This window comes from Hetaerina americana, unplaced genomic scaffold, assembly GCF_022747635.1.
Source record: "Hetaerina americana unplaced genomic scaffold, ioHetAmer1.1.p SCAF_2, whole genome shotgun sequence".
Classification (NCBI taxonomy): Eukaryota; Metazoa; Arthropoda; class Insecta; order Odonata; family Calopterygidae; genus Hetaerina; species Hetaerina americana.
The window spans coordinates 84,504,644-84,524,921 of NW_027286763.1; the positions used below are offsets into that span (position 1 = coordinate 84,504,644).

Genomic DNA, 20,278 nt, shown 5'->3' on the forward strand with positions numbered 1-20,278 from the left:
CCGCGTAATACACAATTCCACATATTGTATGACGTTTGACTGTCTTGTGGAAGGATGTTTTCATCATGTGACGTTTGATCTGCAGAAAACAAATTACTAGCAATGTTGTCTTCAGTATAAACTCCAAATATTGGTCGTTATGCTCATTTATTAAAAGTCGAGGAAAGGTCCGGCGGCAAAATTCTTTAAAATGTCATATTCTCATGAAGATGGTATTAGGCAAGAAATTGTCTCTTTAAATCTCCAAATTAAAGCCCTCATTCAGGTAATATTTATTAAAAGTTTGGAATAAATCCAAGTGGTAAACTTCATTTTGAAGCTGCATAAATGTATGGAATCTGAAACCGAGTCCTCTTATGAAAGAGTTCTTGATGGTAACTGTACATTTCATTTACGTAGGATATTAAAGTTTGCCATGGACCTGCTGCAATATTGAATGAGTTAAATGGAGAAGTAAGGTCGAAGTTAACATCTCTCAGGGAAGAGTTGGAGAAGTTGGAACTTATTGCTAAAGAAAAAGACAAAGAATCAGATAAATTTGAGCTCTTGAAACAAGTCAACAGCCATCGTCAACAACTAACAAGGTGAATTGATTTGCTAAAAAATGTCTATAATTTAAGGTTTCTATTATTTGAGAATTTCTTAGCATTTTTGAAATGATAATTGTTTTAGAATGGCGCTATTGTTATTATCAATTACTTCGGAGCGGATATAATGAACTATCTAATTCCTCATTAAAAGAACCATGATACAATTCTTAGTTGAACTCGGTTACCCTTCTTCATATTGATTTGTTTCCTTAAAAAGTTCCCAGCTTTGGTGTAGTGTGCCTACTTGCCTTTGTTGGTTTGCATTGTGTGAATTTTGTATCACATCCAGGAACAAGTGGTTGCATATTGTTGAATCCATTAGTAAATATTTACTGCGATCCCATCGTGGTCCCTTCATTCCTGAAAAATTCCTTCACATAAAAAATTTAGTCCACTGACTGCACAGAGTAGGTGAAGGGAGATTTCTCTGAATATAATTTATCCAATCAGCTCATCATAGCCACATTTTATTGAAAGGGGAGAGGCCCAAGGGATGCCATAGCGGTAATGAGGTAACTAATAGAGATTTATGTACAAGTAGTTTAGAAGCTTGGAGAATACAATCAGGATGCATTAGCCCGTTTTGTGGATTTTGCAAATGCATTTTATTGAGTAAATTGAGTGGAGTTACTGAATGTATTACGTAAAATAGGAGTAGATTGGAGGTATATGAGGCTAATGAGCAACTTTTGAATGACTCAAACTGCTAAGGTGCGAATGGGGAACGTTGAGTCGGGATGGGCTGTGTTGGGAAGAAAGGCAGGGTTGTCCATTATCACCTGTGCTTTTCTATATATATATATATATATATATATATATATATATATATATATATATATATGTGTGGAAAAATTGGTAAGAGAAGAATGGAAAGAACTGAAGGTAGGAATGAAAATCGGTGGTGAATTCATTTATTGAGTCAAGTTTGCTGATGACCAAGCTTTAGTTTGCCAGTCAGCGAAGGGTTTGCAAACAATACTAAGTGCATTGGAAAGTCAGTGTAGGTATAGGTAAAGAATAAATGTAAACAAGACAAAGGTTATGCAGTTTTCGAGAAATAAGGCAGGCTTACTCAAATATTAAAATAGGATATCCATTATTGAAATAGAAAGAAAGTCTCGTACTTTTCCACAGATTTGTGGAAAAGTACGAGTGGAGAGAGGTGGTACGTGGAGTGGAGTGGAGACGTGTGGAGAGTACGAGTGGTAGTAAATCTGTGGAAAAGTACGAGTCTTTCTTTCTATTTCAATAATGGATATCAATTACTTCCACGAAGTGAAGCCTGAAACAATAGAATATATTAAAATAGGAGTTCAATTATTAGATCAGATGGAACAGTTCGCCTCTCTTGCAAGTGTTTTGGACCAAAATGGTCAAAGTCAGGGCATAGGATGGAGAGCAAATTAGGCATAGAAGCTTTCACGAGGAGGATATAATTACTCATATTAACAGGGGCATTGATTAAAGACATTAAGAAAAGGCTTGTCAATACTTTGATATGGAGCATGGTTTTGTAGAGAGCGGAAACATGGTCACTGAAGGAGGATGATAGACATAGATGAGGCTTTTGAAATATAGGTGTATAGAAGGCTATAAAAGGTGAAGTCGACTGAAAGAAAATTAATTAAGTGCTAGGCATGGTGAGGAAAGAGAGAGGATTGTTGAGAGAAATCCAAAGGAGGCGGATGCAGAAAGATGAATGCCAAGCATTTTGATTGATAATGGGATGTTGAAGACAGTAGTAGTAGACTGGGGAAAATAATAATAATGCATTTATTTGTCTGGAGATTTGTTGCATATTCATACACACGCAAATATAGGACACGTCAGATATAAACTTCACAATTTTAGAAATAATACAATAAATAAATAAATATATATAATGATTTTTGAGGTGCAGGTGGCATCGGGTTGGGAGTTGGTGGTAAGGGAGGTGGAGGGTCTTGGAGGATGGCAGCATTTGCAGCATTGTTGCATCGTGTATAGGGGCGGGGAAGAGACAGGGGTGCTCGCAGGTGGTTTTGTCGGCTTGAAGATGTCTCACAAGTTCGACAGGCATTTAAGCAAAACGGAGGGACAATGTGGGAATTAAAGTGACATGGGCTGACTGTTATTAATAATTGGGAAGAGTTCACGGATTGTGTGTTTAATTTTGTGGGTTCCGGGGAAGAAAGTGGTGATTAGAATAGGGCATTTTGGGCGGTTTGGTTTGGGGAGAGGAGTGTAGGGTTGACAGTTTGAGAATTTTACTGTTTTGTAGTTTTTCTGGGTACCCACATTTTCTGAGAGAGTCATGTAGCTGGTCCGTGTATATCTGTTGGGAGAGGGTGTTGTTGCAGAGATGGAAGCCATGAACTGAGAGTGAGAAAGGGATGGATTGTTTTGTATGTGATGGGTTGCAGCTATTGAAATGAAGATATTGTCGGTTGTTGGTCAGTTTAATGTGGACTGAGGTGTAAACCCCCGGATAGTTTTCCAGGTCTCTTTAGATTTATTGTCTGCATTGGTAAGTCAATGGTTGTTGAAAGATTTTTTAGTGCACAATAAGATTTGGTGACAACTTTTCTTGAGTACTGAATATTCCTGACAGTCAGCTGGATTTAATTTGCTTTTGTAATACATAGCTGCATCTTTCGTTTTTTTGAAAGCCAGTAAATTTCATTAGGCACCCACTGGCTTTGTGTTAAACAGATGAGCTTTTGTTTTTCATATGTTTCGGGACAAAGGGAAAACAGATTTCAAAGGGTTGTAGATAGGTGGAATAGAAATATTCAAAGCTTTTGTTAAAGCAGTTCAAGGAAAACAAATCGGACCACATATGGGAATTTAATAAGTCACAAAAGGTAATTGCATTCTGATCAGAGCATTTTTGTGGTATTTTTTGTATATAGTAGTATCCCTTTTTAGTATTTTTACTTTCATTGGATGTGGACGGAAAGAAGTAGGTAGTGATGTGATCGGTGGGCATTAATGGTATTTGTTTGCACAAGTTCATGGTCAATATTAGTTAATACATCATCTAAAACGGTTTGAGAATTAGCGCTCACTCTAGTAGGTTCACTGTTGGTAGCATAGATGTTAAATGATATTAGTAAATCCATGAATTCCTTTTGGCTTAAAATCGTCCATTAACTTACAATTTAAGTCACCTGTAATTATAATGCAAGGGTCATAGAACCTGTGAAATTATTTCCTAGAGTTTTGTTAGTTTGATCAGGAAAGCGCAAAAGGAACTCTTTGGCCAACAATAAATAGACAGTACATAAAAAACAGTAGTATCCATTTGGAAGCAGGCAATGCAGGATTCGAATGATTGCTTCTCATTGAGAAATTCATCTGAGAAACCTATTGGAATATGGCAAAAACATTCTGAAAGTAGAATCAAAATACCACAATTTTTGTGTACTGATCGACAAAAAGTATTAGTGATAACATACCCAGGCACATGAAGAGTGTCTCAAGTTCACTTGCATTTAATCAATGACTGAAATCAAATGGGGTTTGTACTCGTTTACTAGAACCTGGAGATCCAGTTATTTATTGCATATGCACTGAATGTTTATGTGCAAGAACTTCGATTAACAGGTTATCCTTCCGGTATTGGATGCAGGCGTGGCTTCAAAAAAGAAAAATTGCCCACAAACACATCTTTTGGCTAAAAAGAGGGGTTACTGAGGGTTTCGTGAAAATCTGGGCGTGTGGATACCTGACATGATGTATGATTTCGAAGCGTTACCTTAAGTTGTTCAATCTCTAAGTCAGTGGAGGTTTCAATCTCCAGGATATTGTCTTTCATTTAGTTTACTAAATTATTAACTATTGTATTGGGTGTAAACTTCCACGCATGGAGATGAGAAGGATAAGGAATCCCCGAAAGAGAGCATTCTTTAGTAGGTGTTCTTCTGATTGGTGATTATGGCATATAAGTTTGTGGCTCACTGTGGCAAATCTATCTTCCATCTTTGCAGAAAGTTCTTGTACACCACTTTTATCACATTTCACATCAGAAATACGAGGTAGCACTGTGGCGATTGAGGGGGTGGTAACACACTTTTTGAGATCGGAACCAGTTGCACTTTCAAGTCACTACTAAGTTTAAAATGTTAGGCAAACAAGAAAGGGGAAGAAATAGGATAGGGATGTTAGTTGTATTGAATGCAGGGGAAAGTATGCAGATTGGAAGGGGGACTTATTTTTGTGTGTGATGTTAGGTTGTCTTTTATTTGGAAGATGCAAGTAAATGTATGGTTGCACAATTTTATAGACTGTGTGCCTCCAAAACCTTCCATAACTAATGGAATACTTATAATTATAATAATTAGAGGTGCTAAGGTAAAGGAATTGGATTTTTGGGTTAACATGATTTTAAATTATAGCCTACTTTACCTAATTACCACACTATTCAACCTGAAGGTTTGCTTGATTGATGATAATAGAGATCGAGATGGTGCGGGGGCTAACGTACTGGCTTCCCACCCAGAGGGCCTGGGTTCAAATCCTGGTGGTGTTGGATATTTTTCAGAGGTATCTCGATCCCTACTTGGGGTGTTTTGTGGAGGGCACTTTGAGTGAGTACGCCGTCCGTCGGATGGGATTAAGCTGCGGACCCCTTGGCGCCTTTCGTAAAGAGTAGGCTAATGCTATTGCGCAAATGACCTCAGCTGTGGTTTGCCTCCCCTAAATACTACTTTACCCAATGGCATGTGAAATTCACACATCAGTGTATAGGGTGAGTGCCTTTCCCTGTGGTGGCTCTGGTTTTCCAGAGAGATCTGTTTCCCGAAAAATGACGCAGCTTGAATGAAGCTGTGGGTGCCCAGAGGCATCGCTTGGAATTGAGCCCAGGCCCTCTGGTGAGAAGCTCAGTGCTCTACCCACTGAATAACCATGTCTCCACTCTGTCTAGAATTTTATTTCTTTTTGTTTCTAGCACCTTAAAAGATTTTAGAAAGGCCAATGTTGCCTGCCAACTGGAAATAGAGAAAAAGAACAAAGAGTTACTTTTTGAAGGAACTCAAGGTTCAACGTTAAAAAAGTAAGTGTTTATAATCAATGAGTTCAGTTGATTGAGCTGATGGTGAGAGAGAGATGTGATACGCTACTAACAAGTTAGCTGTAATACTTTATAATTATTAACTTCCCACAGGCGCGTGAAAGACAAAGAACAGTATGTGAAATTTTCATCAGATGTAACTGAGCACTTGCTCTCTATCAGTCGTCAGCTGGCGGAAACTACGCAACGTAGTGCACATACTTTGGAAAATTTGAGTGAGTACTACTTAATATTTTTTTGTGCATTAAATTTATAATGTTTTGAATGAAAAACATTTAATGACCATATTTAATTAATTCAGGTAGTCAATCAATCACAGCTTTTCAGTCAAGGTAAATCACAATACTTAGCTCTTAATTTGCTTTCCTTTCTGTCCATTTAAATTTGTACATTTCCTCTCCACAGTCATATCCTAAAAGACTCAACCCTATACCTTTGCCTCAACAAACTAGTTTCCGAGTCATAAAAAACTTGGTTTCAAAAAACGTTTTTACTGATCTTTTCTTAACATCTCTACATATGGTCTTATAATTTTAATTAATAATGTTATTTCTCTTGAAACTCTCATTTTAGCAGAGTTCAGCTATTTCCTTAATCATTATCATTTCCAAAATTAAATAGGAGAGCATTCAACCATGAGCATGTCACATTAATCAAATGATAATCAATGGATCCATATACCATAGACAGTTAGCATGTAACAGGAAACAATTTAGTGATTGGATGGTTTTTATATTTTCATAGTACAATATATTAACTGATTGTAGCGCAGCAAGAATACATGGCATAGCATGAATTGGCATCAATGGATCCATGTGCCAAAGTTAGTTAGCATGTATCAGGGAACAATTTTGTGATTGAATGGTTTTGATATATTCATAGCACAGCATAAATCATAGTGGATAAAAATTTACCTTGAACAGTGATGAAGAATAGATGAGGAGGAAGGTATTTTGGGATTTCAAGTTAAAGGGAGTTGGAAGGCCCTAGAAATGAAGAAGTATGGTTGTGCCATGTACCATATTTGATGGTATATGGTTGGCACTTTTTTTCCCAAGTTATGGTGAAAAAAATCTCACTTGTCTTAGATGTGAAGGTTCAAACTCCATGGGCTAACGTTCAATACTGTAATGTTATTTTTACCCCAAATGGTAGGTACTACCTATTTTGATTCCATTATATTTTCTAATATATAATATTTATTATTCAATTGTATAATGTTGTAGTTTGGATTGTTATTATTTAGCTCATCGCTATTATGTGACATGAATATCATGTTTCTCACTTCCGCAATGTCGAAATAGGTGTGAGTGAGATATAGGACAAATTTGATTGTATTTATCATAACTGATTATAGCAAAAGTGTTTTCTCTTCTCACTGAATGGAATTATTTTAATTTTTTTTAAATTACCCAAAAAATTAAGTGTGGTGGGTTGTTGCACTTTCGCACAGACCGTTAAAACTTATTTTTCTTCTGTGTGCCTAACTGAAATGAGGGTGCATCTTATATGCTGTCAAATATGGTAGTTTATATTTTGTTTTGTTAGGTGGGGCTTATAACTGTATCAGTGCTTGGTAGTGAATCCATTGAATACCTACTACTCTTAATAATGATTTTATAATATTTTGAGCAAGGATTAGTATATAACTAATTTCATTATTTGGGCAATCACATGTTGCATCTACTTTCTTCGTTTAGTTCAACTTTCATCCCTCATCCTGTCAGCCCTCCAGCTAACCCATTTCAACTCATCTTTATTGTTGATTTCTTTTATCTCTATGAAAGTAAAACTTAGATGCATTGTTCTTCACTCAGTTCCTTGTGGGTTATGTATCACATACAGTGTAAAAAGTTATAGGCATGCATACGTTTCACACCACTTCCGTTTGGTGTTGGCATAGTAAAAAACAGCCTAATTGTAGGTAATGTAATTTTATTTTCGTTGACATCATTTCTTTCTAACTTCCCAAACCTTCTATTCTTCCTCCACCATGGGCACGTTTGTGCAAATTTTCATACATACTCTGCTACTCCTGAGCACTACCTTTGACCACATTTAACTTTGACTTTCTCGGTCTATCCTTTCCTTGCAAACCATTAACTCTTCTCTAATATATCAATTTAATTATCCATATTCTCAACATGACCAAACCGGCAAACTTCTTTCAAGCTCGTTTTTTGTTCATGTCATTGCTATTGCATCCAATCCACAATCTATTATAAACATGTTAATCAGAATAATTTCTTTATTTTCTATTATATGTTTTACTTGGGTGAAACAATAATTTTTTAGGCTCACCATGCGGGAAAAAAATGAACACTTGAGTATACAGCTTAGAAGGAAAACTATGTGGTTAATCAATGAAAGTACTTCTGTAGAAAAAGATTCACTCTGTAACCACTTGCCTCATCAATTTTTTCACATTAAACACATTACCTCATTACATTTGGGAAAATTCCAAAGACATATGATGCTAATTTCTGTGTACATTAGTATTGCAGGCATTAGTTGTATTGCCCTACATTACCATCATTGGTTGCATTGTTTACTGGTGCCTTAAGCCTAAGCAATCATTCTCTAGGATCATCTTATATTAATTAAATTTATAGAAATAATTAATAGTGGTGAAATTTAAACCCTGGCTTTAAGCCAAAAAAAGTTGGTCTCATCTCTTTCCTTATGATCTCAGCAAATTTTTGCTACAGAAATTAGATTACAAATTTTTAACAATTGCACCTGGCAGCCACCAAGTTAATCGAATGACATATGGTATAGGACACAAGAGCATTAAGGTCCTTATTTGATGTTTTTAAGAAAAAAATGTTTTCATTTTCTAGTATTTCCATAGTGATTTCTCATTTGAAATGAAAAAATAGTAACTTTGTGATTCCACTGAAATTTTATTACGATACGACCCGGGATTCGATGTTCAATGTCATCTTCTGGTGTAAACTCTTACAGACATCCATCTATATATACTACACTCAGGTAGGGGCTGGGAGGTGAGAAAGTCGGAGGGGTGGGGGGGGGGGGAGTGAGCAATGATAGTTGGAGGGAAGGGTAGAAAGGATGAGGCCCCCTGTGAGGAGCATTCCTCCAAATAGGGTAGGAAAGTGGGTGGGTTTTAACGGTTCATAGACATGAATACAAAACCCTTTACATATCTGTTAGGTCAAGGGAGGGTGTGGGGGAAGTAGGTGTTTTTGCCCTCTTTTGAAAGCCAGTTATGAAAAAAGTCAGTTGTAATGTTCCCCGATTAATTCATTATTTTTTCATTATTATGAATGATATTTTTCAGTGATTTTGCTGGATTATTATCCATATTTCTTTGGGATTTCTGTGGGCTCTTTTGTTTATAGTTGTTTGGTGATTGAGACAAGGAAAGTCAATTTTTTATTTTACTGGCAGTGATAATCCTGTAGTGAGGTATGATATCTGTTATATTTCCTCATTACTCTATGGTATTACCTGATTTGAAATTTTAGTATGATATTTTGGGGAACTATGCAAACTGTGAAGAAATTTCTGATCTAGATGTAGCATACTAAGACGATAAAATAGATTTTATTAGTGATATAGGAATTTTAGAACTAAATTAAGCTCAACATGCCCATTAGATTCATTGAATGAAGAACTGTAATATGCATTGATTCTATTTAACTATGACTTTGTCAGGTTTTAAATTAGTCTTTTACATGTGTATCGTCAATCATGATATTTTTAAATTTTTAATTCACTTGCCTTAATTTACAGCAAATTCTTCCACTACTGTTCTTACAACCAGAGATGAATTCAGTAACATGGGAAGTTTACTCGGACAGTCAAGAAAACTCTTAACAAAATATGGGAGAAGAGAGTGTACTGATAAAGTATTGGTACTTTTTGCATTCGCATTTTTTTTAGCCTGTGTAATATATATAATAAAAAAGAGGATATTTTAGTGCAATATTTATTTTTTATGCATTATGTTATTCTGCCAAGTGTTTTGGAATTAAATTAAATATCTGGTTAATTAATTATATGTTATTAACGAATGGTATGCAAGTTTGAATTATGCACTGAATTTGAAATATAATGGCTAGTAAACTATGAAGCATTAAATTAATACTTTTGATAAACACCATAATGTACAGTTACCCTTCCAAAAATTATTCTTGGCCAAAATGTGGACATGAAATTTTGTTCTCAGAATTTATGTTCAATAAATTCATTTTTGGAAAAAAATTGAAAAACAATATGAAAATTTAAAAATAAATATGAAATTGGTTCCATTAAAATCAAAGTAATCATTATCATGGATATGCAAGGTTTGTATAAAAAATATCAGTAACAATTTTTTCCTGACGTGTCCATGAAGTGCTGAATTGAGACTGTAAGTTAAGTGTGTGCCTGATGGCAGATCATATTGGTATAAGATGACAGTGCAAACAATTGTCACTGAAAATTTGGTGTTACGAAAGATCTGCACTAAACTCCTCCTGAAGGTCTTGACGGACAACCAAGAGTAGAGTTGAGTGTCTGCTTGCGAAGACCTTCTGTAATGGCATCACGACAATTCCCCAACCACCATACACCCCGGCTGGACTACATCTAACTCTTCCCGATACTTTTTCTGCAAACCATGTATCGAAGACTTCATTTATTTCTGTAAACTAGTGGTATTGAATAAATTCCAAGGAGTAAAATTATATTCCTAAAAAGCTGGAAGGCACCCTCATGTTAGGCTGGGTATTCACGAATTAAAGCGAAAACATTTTGTGTACCTGCATCATATTGCTTGGAGGCTTGATTGTAAATGAATATGATGCATACTGACTCAAAAATCAAATGAAACATCACCACAGAGAGTATAAGGGAGCATTTTAGCAGTAAATATGTCAACTGTTCACATGTTGATAATTTTTGGGAAATTTATATTTTATTATATTAGTTATATTACCATATTGAAAAGGCTGAAAAATATGGACCATATTGACAAAATTGCCCATATTAGGCTAACAAAAGCTTTTTCTATAGTGATGACATGCATATGGGGGACAATTGTCAACCCAAGGTAGATCAGTTCCTTTAAATTATCTCAATCATCCAGCTATAAGTAAGCTTTTAAGTAAATGTAATCTGCACATGAATATTCTGCTGATGGTAGTAAATGGTGTACTATTTGTTACTTGTCAAAATAACATCGTTGGAAAAAGTTAAAAGTTTATAATATTTATGATGGCATTCCTAAAACTTATAAATAAACTTGTAACTGAAAACCTGATCAATACAAAATAAATATCAGCATGGGCTCCAGATAACAGAGGGTAGGCTGAAAAGTAATGCACACATGCTTGTAGAGCACAAACAAAAATGAATATCAAGATTGAGCAAAAAGTACATTAAAGTACAATTCTTAAGTTTCTAATTTATGTATTTATTTTTCAACATAAACTTTTCAACTTAATAGCCACTGTTAAGGCTAACACACTTCTCCCAACGTGTAACAAGGTTTTTCATTCTGTCCCTGAAAAACTCTTCCGACTTTTCTCGAATCCAGGACTTGACAGCTGCCTTCACCTCATTGTCCGAGGTGTAATGATTACCCCTGAGGTATCTGTTGAGCTGAAATTGCAAGGCACAAGATTGGGGGAATAAGGAGGGTGTGGAATCAGTTCAAATTTCAGGTTTCGCAGAGTCTCTCCAGTTGTCCGCGAGGTGTGCGAGTGAGCATCGCCATGTCGCAAGATTATTGGCGGCACGCTGCCTTTAACACGACAAATTTCTGCCTCGGATATTCCAACATGGTTGGCAATATGCTTTCGAGTGCTTTGCCACTCATTTTGAATCAATCTTCGACGAGTTTGCGATGTTTATCGTCTGTGGCAGTGATCGGATGTCCGCAGGATGTTTCAACAATTATGGCTTTTCCAGGCTCACAACGATGAAATTTTACTACCCATCGATTTACAGTAGACCTATCAACAGCATTATCACCATTGACAGCCTTTAAAAGGATGATAAATCTCAGTAGGAGTCACTTTTTCAGTAGTTAAAAATTCAATAACAGCAAATTTAATACAGAAATTCTACGCTACGAAAACAAGGGCAAAAGACTTGATATTTTAGAGCAACTTGACAATGTAAAATTAATTTTAAATGTTCTTTCAAATGACAATATTTGTGTAAACCACTCTCCTCTCCTCAGAATCCCTTTCCCACAGCAAAAAGTGAAACTCCCTCTCTCCTATTGACGCCACCCTTCATATATTTTCCCATTCAACCACCCCCTACCCTCTAATCTCAGCATGTGTCGAACAACCCTTCCTTGATAATTTCCTTCTTAGAATCACTTATACCTTATCCCTCAACCAGCCTCTATACCTTTGATGCCTCCTCCTTGCTTAACCTTTCTTTATTCTTCCCTCCTTCCTACCACCAGCTACCTGCTACCGTCCTCTCAAATGCTTATGCCACAAGTGCTTATCCCACCCTGACCACAAGTGCTTATCCCACCCCTTATTTTACCTCTCCATTTCTTTAGTTTCCCTGCTCCTTTGGGTTTTCCATATTTCCCCGCCTACCTTACTCCTCACTCTTTCCATCTCCCCCCCCCACCTTCCTCAAACAGATATAAATATGATATATCACATGTTGAATCTTGTCTTGTTCCAGAAGATGGTTCGATGAACTGAAACACGTTGTACATTACAAATAAATCCATGGAAAAGTGCAAATATTGTTTTTATCATAATGATGAACTTTTACTACATCTCACCTGAATCTGTTGAATATATTCAGCACGCTGTTTAACTCGCGTTGACATTGGCCTAGAACACATCTCCATACTTCTGCTTCTTGAAATACACTGAATGAACGCAAGGACCTCAAACGTGCACGTGCTTTGAGGGGGAATGTTACTTCCATGTGCCACATGGCGCACTTCTGAAGGTCATTTTTTTTAGCGCTCTACAAGCATGTGTGCATTACTTTTTATGTGAACATGACTGCAATATCTTGCAATTGCCCATTCTTGTCTCCACAGAGACAAGAATGCCACATCTAGTTGTTGTGTTTAATTTCACTAACAAGTTGGTTTGAAACATTTATGTTCCAAGACACATACAGTTTTTGTTTGAAATAGTGAGAGAAACCTGCCTAAGAAGCCATATACACTGAAATTTTAGGCACATACTGTTCTATGGAATTGGCACTTACTAGCATTATAGTGTTACAATTGATTCAGAATGTTTCCTTTCATACTATAATATCAACCTCTTCTTGACACAAAAGAAAAAGACATGAGGACTATGCGTTAATACATTGACTTTAATCTTCTACTCATCCTTAGATTCTTTAGACAAGAAGAGATAATTAAATTAAAGACATTTTTACTATTCATTGCTGAATTTAAGTCACTTCAATATTAGTGGTCATGAACATGTATCAATTGTGACTCATCAAGCTATTGCAGCATTCATGCTCATAAGTTTAGACTTCACCATGGGCTTAATGAGAACTATTTCTACAAATATGGTGCCTAACGCCCTAGCAAAGTAGATTCCTGATATTATTTGTGGGATTCCAAATTTTCTGTTCCTTCAACATATAATTGATATTGGGAACTTATCTTTTTTGTGGTGCAGTGTTCCCTGATATCCATCCATAGAGGTAAAATATCAATTGGCCTTTGTTCTTTTAAATCAAACTTCTACTGAATGAGAACTCACAACATTATTCCATTGAGAACCCTTAGGATACAATGATTTAATATAAACAAAAGCACTTAATAAATATTAATTTATTTACATTATTACATGATTTGTCCATTTTTCAAATAATTTACTTTTGGTAAAAAGTATCACAGTCATTTCCACAAAATAGTCGTACATCATAAGGAAAAAAAATACCTATATACCTTGCTTCCACCACATGCAAAAGTCTACTCTTAATTGTACTGGAAAATCAATGTAAATTACTTACTTAAGGCCAGCATACTTACTCCATACACTGGAAAAAGGAGGAAAAATATAAGTAAAAGGAGAAAATAGAACTAAAAACATTGAAGAAATTCAGATTTTTTTAAACATAACCAACCATTGATATATCTTTGTATATCAATAGTGAATTTGTGGTACTGTTACTGGGACCATGTGGAAGGTAAACATCCATTTTATACTGTAACCAGCAACACAAATATATTATTTTCTCAGCACATTTTGAGGAGCCTGATAAATTAAGAAAGCCTTTTTCTGCCATAATTCTATCATATTATGGTCTCTTACGACAGGATTTCAGGTCATTAGTTACCACACTAAATAAATAAATATTGTAAAATGCTCACCAATATAGAAACACTTCAGGAAACAAATTACAAACAAAATACACTCATTTAATAGGTCCCAGTCACCTTCATCAGAGTATGATTAACTGACAGGAAGAAGAGAGTGGATATTGTGCGAAGGAGTTAGGATGAACCAAGGGTCATGTGTTGTGGATGACTGGTTGCTGAGGGAATAGGAGAGTTGTCGGCTAATGGGAATGGTTTAGTCTGGGAGGATTTAAATAACATAATGCCAGCTGATTCCAGGTCCCTCAATTGGATTGGTGTGGCTATGGACGGGAGGGAGGAAATAATAGTCATACTACAACAATAATCCAAAGTTTTGTCAGCTAGCTGCATGCTGGGGTCTTGGGATTTAGCTAGATGGTTTACAGGATGCTCTTTAATGGGTTAATTCATATACTGAAGGGCATGGTGCATTGGCACATATAAAAATATGGGTAGCTTTTACATTTTAGGAGATGACATTTTCAATTTTTTCAGTCACTCAGTGCATATTACCATGAAATAGACATTGCATCACTGGTGTAGAACCAGCTAGTTAATGCTGGGCAGTTGAAAATGGCGTAAAGAATTAAAATTTAATTTTATCCAGCTAAAAATTCTGAGAAAAACTGTTTAACCACTCACCATTCTGTGTAATTACTGTCCCCGAGATGTTTTAAAATGATTTCTCTTATAGTTTTTGGAGGATTAAGTCCCAGTTTATTGGCTCGATCCCAGCGCTCTAGACGAGTGGAATTGATACATGGGCCATATTCCCAACTTAGGTCAAACTGCCTAAGCAGAGCCAAATCAGGAGTCAGCTGATCTGATGGCTTATCTGTAAAAACAAAGGTAGCAAACGCTTTGGATTTATGATAAATTCCTCCGTGACTGAACAACCAATTTAAATATCAATTGACAGAATTTCTTGAATGAATGTGAAACTCCAATAGCCGTAAACAGTTTTAACTGTTTTAGTTAAAAACAGTTAACTGTTAACGGCCATTGGAGTTTCACATTCATTCAATATTACTAGCCGTAAGAGCTCATTTCTATCAATGTGACAGAATTTCTAATGCAAATTTTCTGCGAACAAAATTTCTCCCATAGGACACTGACTTGAACAGAGATCACAACTACATTTGTTAAATATTCAGTTGTAGTATTTTTGAGGGGATACAACCATAGTTGAGATTATTTTCAACTAAGGGGTAGTTGGAAACTAGCGTAGTTGAAGGAATATGTTAGAGAAAACCAAGCATTTTCAATATTGTACATTGAAAGAGACCATGTTTTAACATCCTATGACTGGAGTGCAGAACTTTAAGTGTTATTAATATGTGACCCAAGGAGGAATTCTAAAAACTGACAAATCCATCTTGGATTCTAGCCCAGGACCCTGACATGAAAGGCCTGCACTATCTGCAAAGACTCATATGCCATGAAGGCCAACAATCTATTATTCACTCTAACCAGAGATATGGAGAGTTGTAAGGAAAAGAACTGCAAAAATTGAGAAATAAGGAAGCTTAATTCCATGGTATCATTTACAGTATGCTAGAACTATACCCTGTTAAACATACTTACTGATAGCTATGACCCATTCATTTAACTGCTGATGACGATGTTTAAAAAAGAGGCTCCTTAGAATTGCAACAAATACTTTGTCATCATAAATTTTTCTGAACAGAACAAATTAAAAATGCGATGTATTGTACTAAATATTAATGGGAATTGGCAGGAAAAGAGAGAGGTATTTATTATGATAATACTTTTGGCCCTCCTGCCAAAATTGATCCTGAAAGTCAGTGGCTTTTGGTGATAAACATGCGGTCGGGCTTTGATGGTTTGGGGAGAAGGTGGGGCAAACCTCCCTTCATTTGATTTTCCCTATCATACACCAATACAAATTGGGTAGAAATCAGTGGATTCATTCACTGTTCGGTGTTAAATTTACCAAGCAAGGCACATGATTATTAATTGTATATTATCATCATATAAGCCAAAAAATTTATAACTTCACTTTGCAAATGTGCACTTAGGCATACACATGGCAACTTCTTCAAGCAATCCTGATAAATGTGTTAACAGTCTAAACACCCATGGAAATAATGGCCACCAAGGGTCAAAACTCTTTTATTTCATGGTGGTGTGAAGTTTCAGCTGGGGAGATCACAGGTGAATTTCGATATTAGCTACAAGGTTATTTCAAAATATACAGGGTATTGATTAAAGTATGCTGGTTTCTCAGCTTATTGACTAGAAATCTCCTATTGGGTCTTTCACCTCGTTCAACTCCATTCTGGCTTATGTTTCGATACCAGACTTTGTCTTCAGGGCGAGATGATGCCACAGTTGAGGATCGAATTAGAGCCCCAGAAGGTTAAAATCTGGCCAGTCACAATTATTGAGAGAGATTGTTCAATCTGAGGGACGTTCCTCCCAGACAACAGACATCACCTGGAGTCGGTGAAGCGTCAACTCTGAGTTTAATTTGCTGTTTGTACAGTTTTCTCAAATGAATCAAGAAATAGTTTTACTTTGCTGATTCCAATTTAATGATAAACTCTATTACATCTACTATCAGCGACAACCGATTGTAACATAAAATTGGAAATTGATGGCATTGTCAGCGAAAATCATGCGATTGATTTTTGAGATGAGGTGCTATTTTCATGTTATTTAAGGATAGAGTCGACAGCCTCCATTGATTAAAGCGAATTTAAATTTCCCTTTTAAAATGTATGAGGTAAGGACATTAAGCCAGTGATAAATATTCACGTGTACGATTTGCATTGCAACGTAGTCCACCTTCATCAACGCAGTAAACCCCCGTTTATTTGTGTTAGCAGCTAATCCATGTTCATTCAAACGATTCAGTTTGTACGCCTCCGTCTTAAAAACACAGGCTGTGTACCCACTGAATGGGCTCCGATGAATTTTTCAGGATATCTGGTATACTTAAATTACTATTGGCTTGGTGAATATTTTATATTTGGGCACTCTTCCAAACACATCTTTTCGTCAATTACCCCCACGACACTATTTGAATCAGCTGCTAACAAAAATAAACAGGGGTTTACTGCGTTGATTAAGGTGGACTACGTCGCAATGTAAATCGTACACGTGGATATTTATCACGGTATTAGAGATACTTCAATACACACCGAACAATCAAAGGAAAAGTAAATATTTTTCAAAGCAGGTACACTGCTCATTTATAAACAAATAGCTATCACGTGTCGTTTAATGCATCAAAATTTGTAAAATTATAAAAGAATTGTAACCGGACATGTACCGTAAACAGAGGTTTTGGCGATCTTCCCCGGTATCCATTTCTCTTGCCGATACACTCCTGTTATCTGTGAATGCCTATTATTTGATGACATTTTCCAGGGGGAATGAGCATAAGATGAATTCCAGTTTAGCAAAGGATGAAAAAGAAATTCTGGATTACTTCCTCATCTCCGGAAAGAACTACAAATTTTAAAGTGAAGCTGTTTCATGACTTGTCATGAAGGTAGATTATAACATACTTGCAGCAATATAAATTATTGACAACGGTGCGCATCGCAATGCAATTGGAATCGTGATTTCATTCGACAATCGATTCAAATCGATCTATATTAAATCGATAGTTGCTTTGTAATCGAAATCACGAAAAGCAGCCATTTCTCGAGCTTGCCAAATTGGTGTCACTGCACGTGTTCTAAGCAGGCAAGTTAAGGCAACACGGAAAGGTGATAAGCGGAATAACCATTTATACGTTTAAAGATTATAATAAGTGTCTTTAGTGCATTTAGAAAAGAAAACAACAATGAATCAAGAGAAACTTAGGAAGTTACAGTCACAAGTTCGCATTGGAGGGAAAGGAACACCAAGGAGAAAGAAGAAGGTAGTCCATGTTACTGCAGCTACGGATGATAAGAAACTTCAGAGTGCACTTAAAAAACTTTCCGTAAATACCATTCCTGGAATTGAGGAAGTTAATATGATAAAGGAAGATGGATCAGTGATTCATTTCAACAATCCGAAGGCACAAGCATCTCTGGCGGCAAATACATTCGCTATAACTGGTCATGCGGAGAACAAGAAGGTAACTGAAATGTTACCTGGAATTTTAAGCCAGTTAGGTCCAGGTGGTTTGGCTCACTTAAAGCGATTGGCCTCTAGTGTCACAAGTAGCACTGCAGGTGGAAAAGCAAACATTGATGATGATGAAGTGCCGGAACTAATGGGCAACTTTGATGACGCCAGTAAGGAGGAATTGCCAGTAAGCAGCACCAAGGAGAAGGAAGGAAACGAAGCAAGTGGGGGAGATGGCAAAGAAAATTCTGTTGGAAAGGCCTAATAATATTGGTGAGATAAATTGCATATATATTTGGTTAACAAGTGTAACTTCTGTTTATTTTTATAAATTTTATTTTTATTTCAGCGCTGAAATTGAAGACGCTGCTCTTCATAGGCCACTCTAAGTTCGTGTTTTCTTTTGTGTTTGATGTTTGGTATTAGATATGGATTTTGTATCGAGGCTTTTGATTTCTTACCTAGCAGTTCATCGGTGGATGTAATGACAGTGGTGTGCCGTGAAGGTTAACAAAGAGGAGTAGTAATATCAACATATTATCATATATCTAAGTAATTTATCCTATCACATTTGATCTAAGTTGCCATCAGGATTTTGGTTGGAGAGTGTTATGTAGCGTGATGCATTTTATTGTGAGAGTATAATTTGATGTTTCATCATCATGGACTTAGGGAATCATAGAGTTTGTATGAGTTTAGTGATCTATTAAAAAATGTACAATCTCTTTGTGAAAGCATTTTGGATTATTTCATGCGATTCTTGAATTATGAAGATATACATAAGGTTAAGTGGGTTAGTGCAGGAAGGCTATTAGGCTTCTTATGATTTATCTGCCATCGTAAATGCTAGGTGAGAAATTGCAGGATTGTTTTTTCAAGTAAGCCGAATGTTGTTATCATCTGTTATTTGAAAAAAGACGGATTATCATCGAGTGTGAAAGTGCAAGAAGTTTTGTCCTCGTTTTAGCCTGTTGCGAATCGTAATAGCAAATCAAATGTTTCAAAATTGTGAATTTATTTAACTTTGTTCCTAGATCTACTTGAGCATGTGATTTCTTGTTTTCTCAGCTGAATCTTAAGTATCATAAATTTTAAAATAAAAATAACTTGTGTTACTTTTATTGTGTACTCTCCACTGTGAATTATTTGTCCGTTATTTCGCAAGATGTGCTTACAGTCGGTGAATACAGGCTTGCTGTATGTAATCATAACAGTTGATAAAAACATTTAAGCTCTCATATTTGGCGATGTTTCCTGTCCCATCTCAACTACCTGCCTTGTGACATCCATATCATCAACCTTGGCCATGGTAATTCTTGGGTAAGAGAAGTAGAACCATGGTTGTTGAAATTCCAGTGATTACCTTTAACGATTACATCCTTTGCAAACCTGTAATTTTGACAGATTTTTATTCATTGGCAATATATTGGGGTTTCTGATTACTGCCTGCAATGTGTAATAGCTACTTCTCTGGATTCAATACCATCATTTTTATTCAGCTGTGACTTGTAGTTTTTAAATCTTAAACTATGCTGCCTTAACCAGTTAAGTAATATAGTCATGGCTGTTGAATTGGAGACTTTTCCTCTAATGCTCATAATAGCCATTAAGTCACATGACCTAATATTTATTTTTCTTTGGCCAATTTGAAAATTTGTTACTACCTTGTGTACAGGAAAACAACAGTTACACAAATATTACCTCTTTGCTGGTGTGGTTGCATAGTCTGGCATGCCAACCTTACATTTTCTTGTGAAACTAAGCTGCAGTTAGGTGATCACAATTTTTTCCAAAGTGAAATAGTCATTGAAAACTAGCCTGGTGCCCTTTTTAGGGGTTAGTTTTATTAACTGCCATCTACGTCCGTTCTGTTTTAATTTGTCTCACAGGTTGATTAAATTGCAATCCTATAAGATAGATGTTCCTTCTTGGGCGTTTCTTTTCCATTACATTTTAGGATTTTTGATTTGGATGTATATTGGTGGTTTTATCAGCACTCCTGTAGCTTGTATCAGAACCCTGAAACTGAGGAAATCACATCTTTGTTTACTGCTATAGCTATTTGTGGCATGAACATATGCTTTTTACTGGATCTGTATTGGTTTCCCATTGGTGAAAGGCAGACCTGGATGATTAAGATATTTCGAGGTTTCCCCTGGATGGCCTATTTTTACTATTTATTTCATGAGTAGTCATCTTTTATTCAATAGGATGTGTAAGACTAGGGAATGATTGTGG

At 36.1% G+C, this 20,278-nt stretch overlaps 3 protein-coding genes across 3 annotated transcripts; 2 read left to right on the top strand and 1 right to left on the bottom strand.

Annotated features, from left to right (window-relative positions):
* The first annotated feature begins 30 nt into the window (after window positions 1–30).
* On the top strand, window positions 31–9,592 carry Sec20 (vesicle transport protein Sec20). Its single transcript, XM_071585698.1, has 5 exons — window positions 31–265; window positions 400–584; window positions 5,521–5,625; window positions 5,737–5,858; window positions 9,400–9,592. The coding sequence occupies exons 1-5, from the start codon at window positions 191–193 to the stop codon at window positions 9,585–9,587; spliced, it is 675 nt and encodes a 224-aa protein (XP_071441799.1). The 5' UTR covers window positions 31–190; the 3' UTR covers window positions 9,588–9,592.
* Window positions 9,593–13,450: 3,858 nt separating this feature from the next.
* LOC139688246 (DNA polymerase delta subunit 4-like) lies at window positions 13,451–17,521 on the bottom strand. Its single transcript, XM_071585703.1, has 3 exons — window positions 17,253–17,521; window positions 14,600–14,792; window positions 13,451–13,635 (listed from the first exon to the last, which is right to left on the bottom strand). The coding sequence occupies exons 1-3, from the start codon at window positions 17,341–17,343 to the stop codon at window positions 13,605–13,607; spliced, it is 315 nt and encodes a 104-aa protein (XP_071441804.1). The 5' UTR covers window positions 17,344–17,521; the 3' UTR covers window positions 13,451–13,604.
* A 112-nt stretch (window positions 17,522–17,633) lies between these two features.
* Window positions 17,634–19,280, top strand: bic (bicaudal). Its single transcript, XM_071585699.1, has 2 exons — window positions 17,634–18,313; window positions 18,390–19,280. The coding sequence occupies exon 1, from the start codon at window positions 17,772–17,774 to the stop codon at window positions 18,303–18,305; it is 534 nt and encodes a 177-aa protein (XP_071441800.1). The 5' UTR covers window positions 17,634–17,771; the 3' UTR covers window positions 18,306–18,313; window positions 18,390–19,280.
* The last annotated feature ends 998 nt before the right edge of the window (window positions 19,281–20,278 follow it).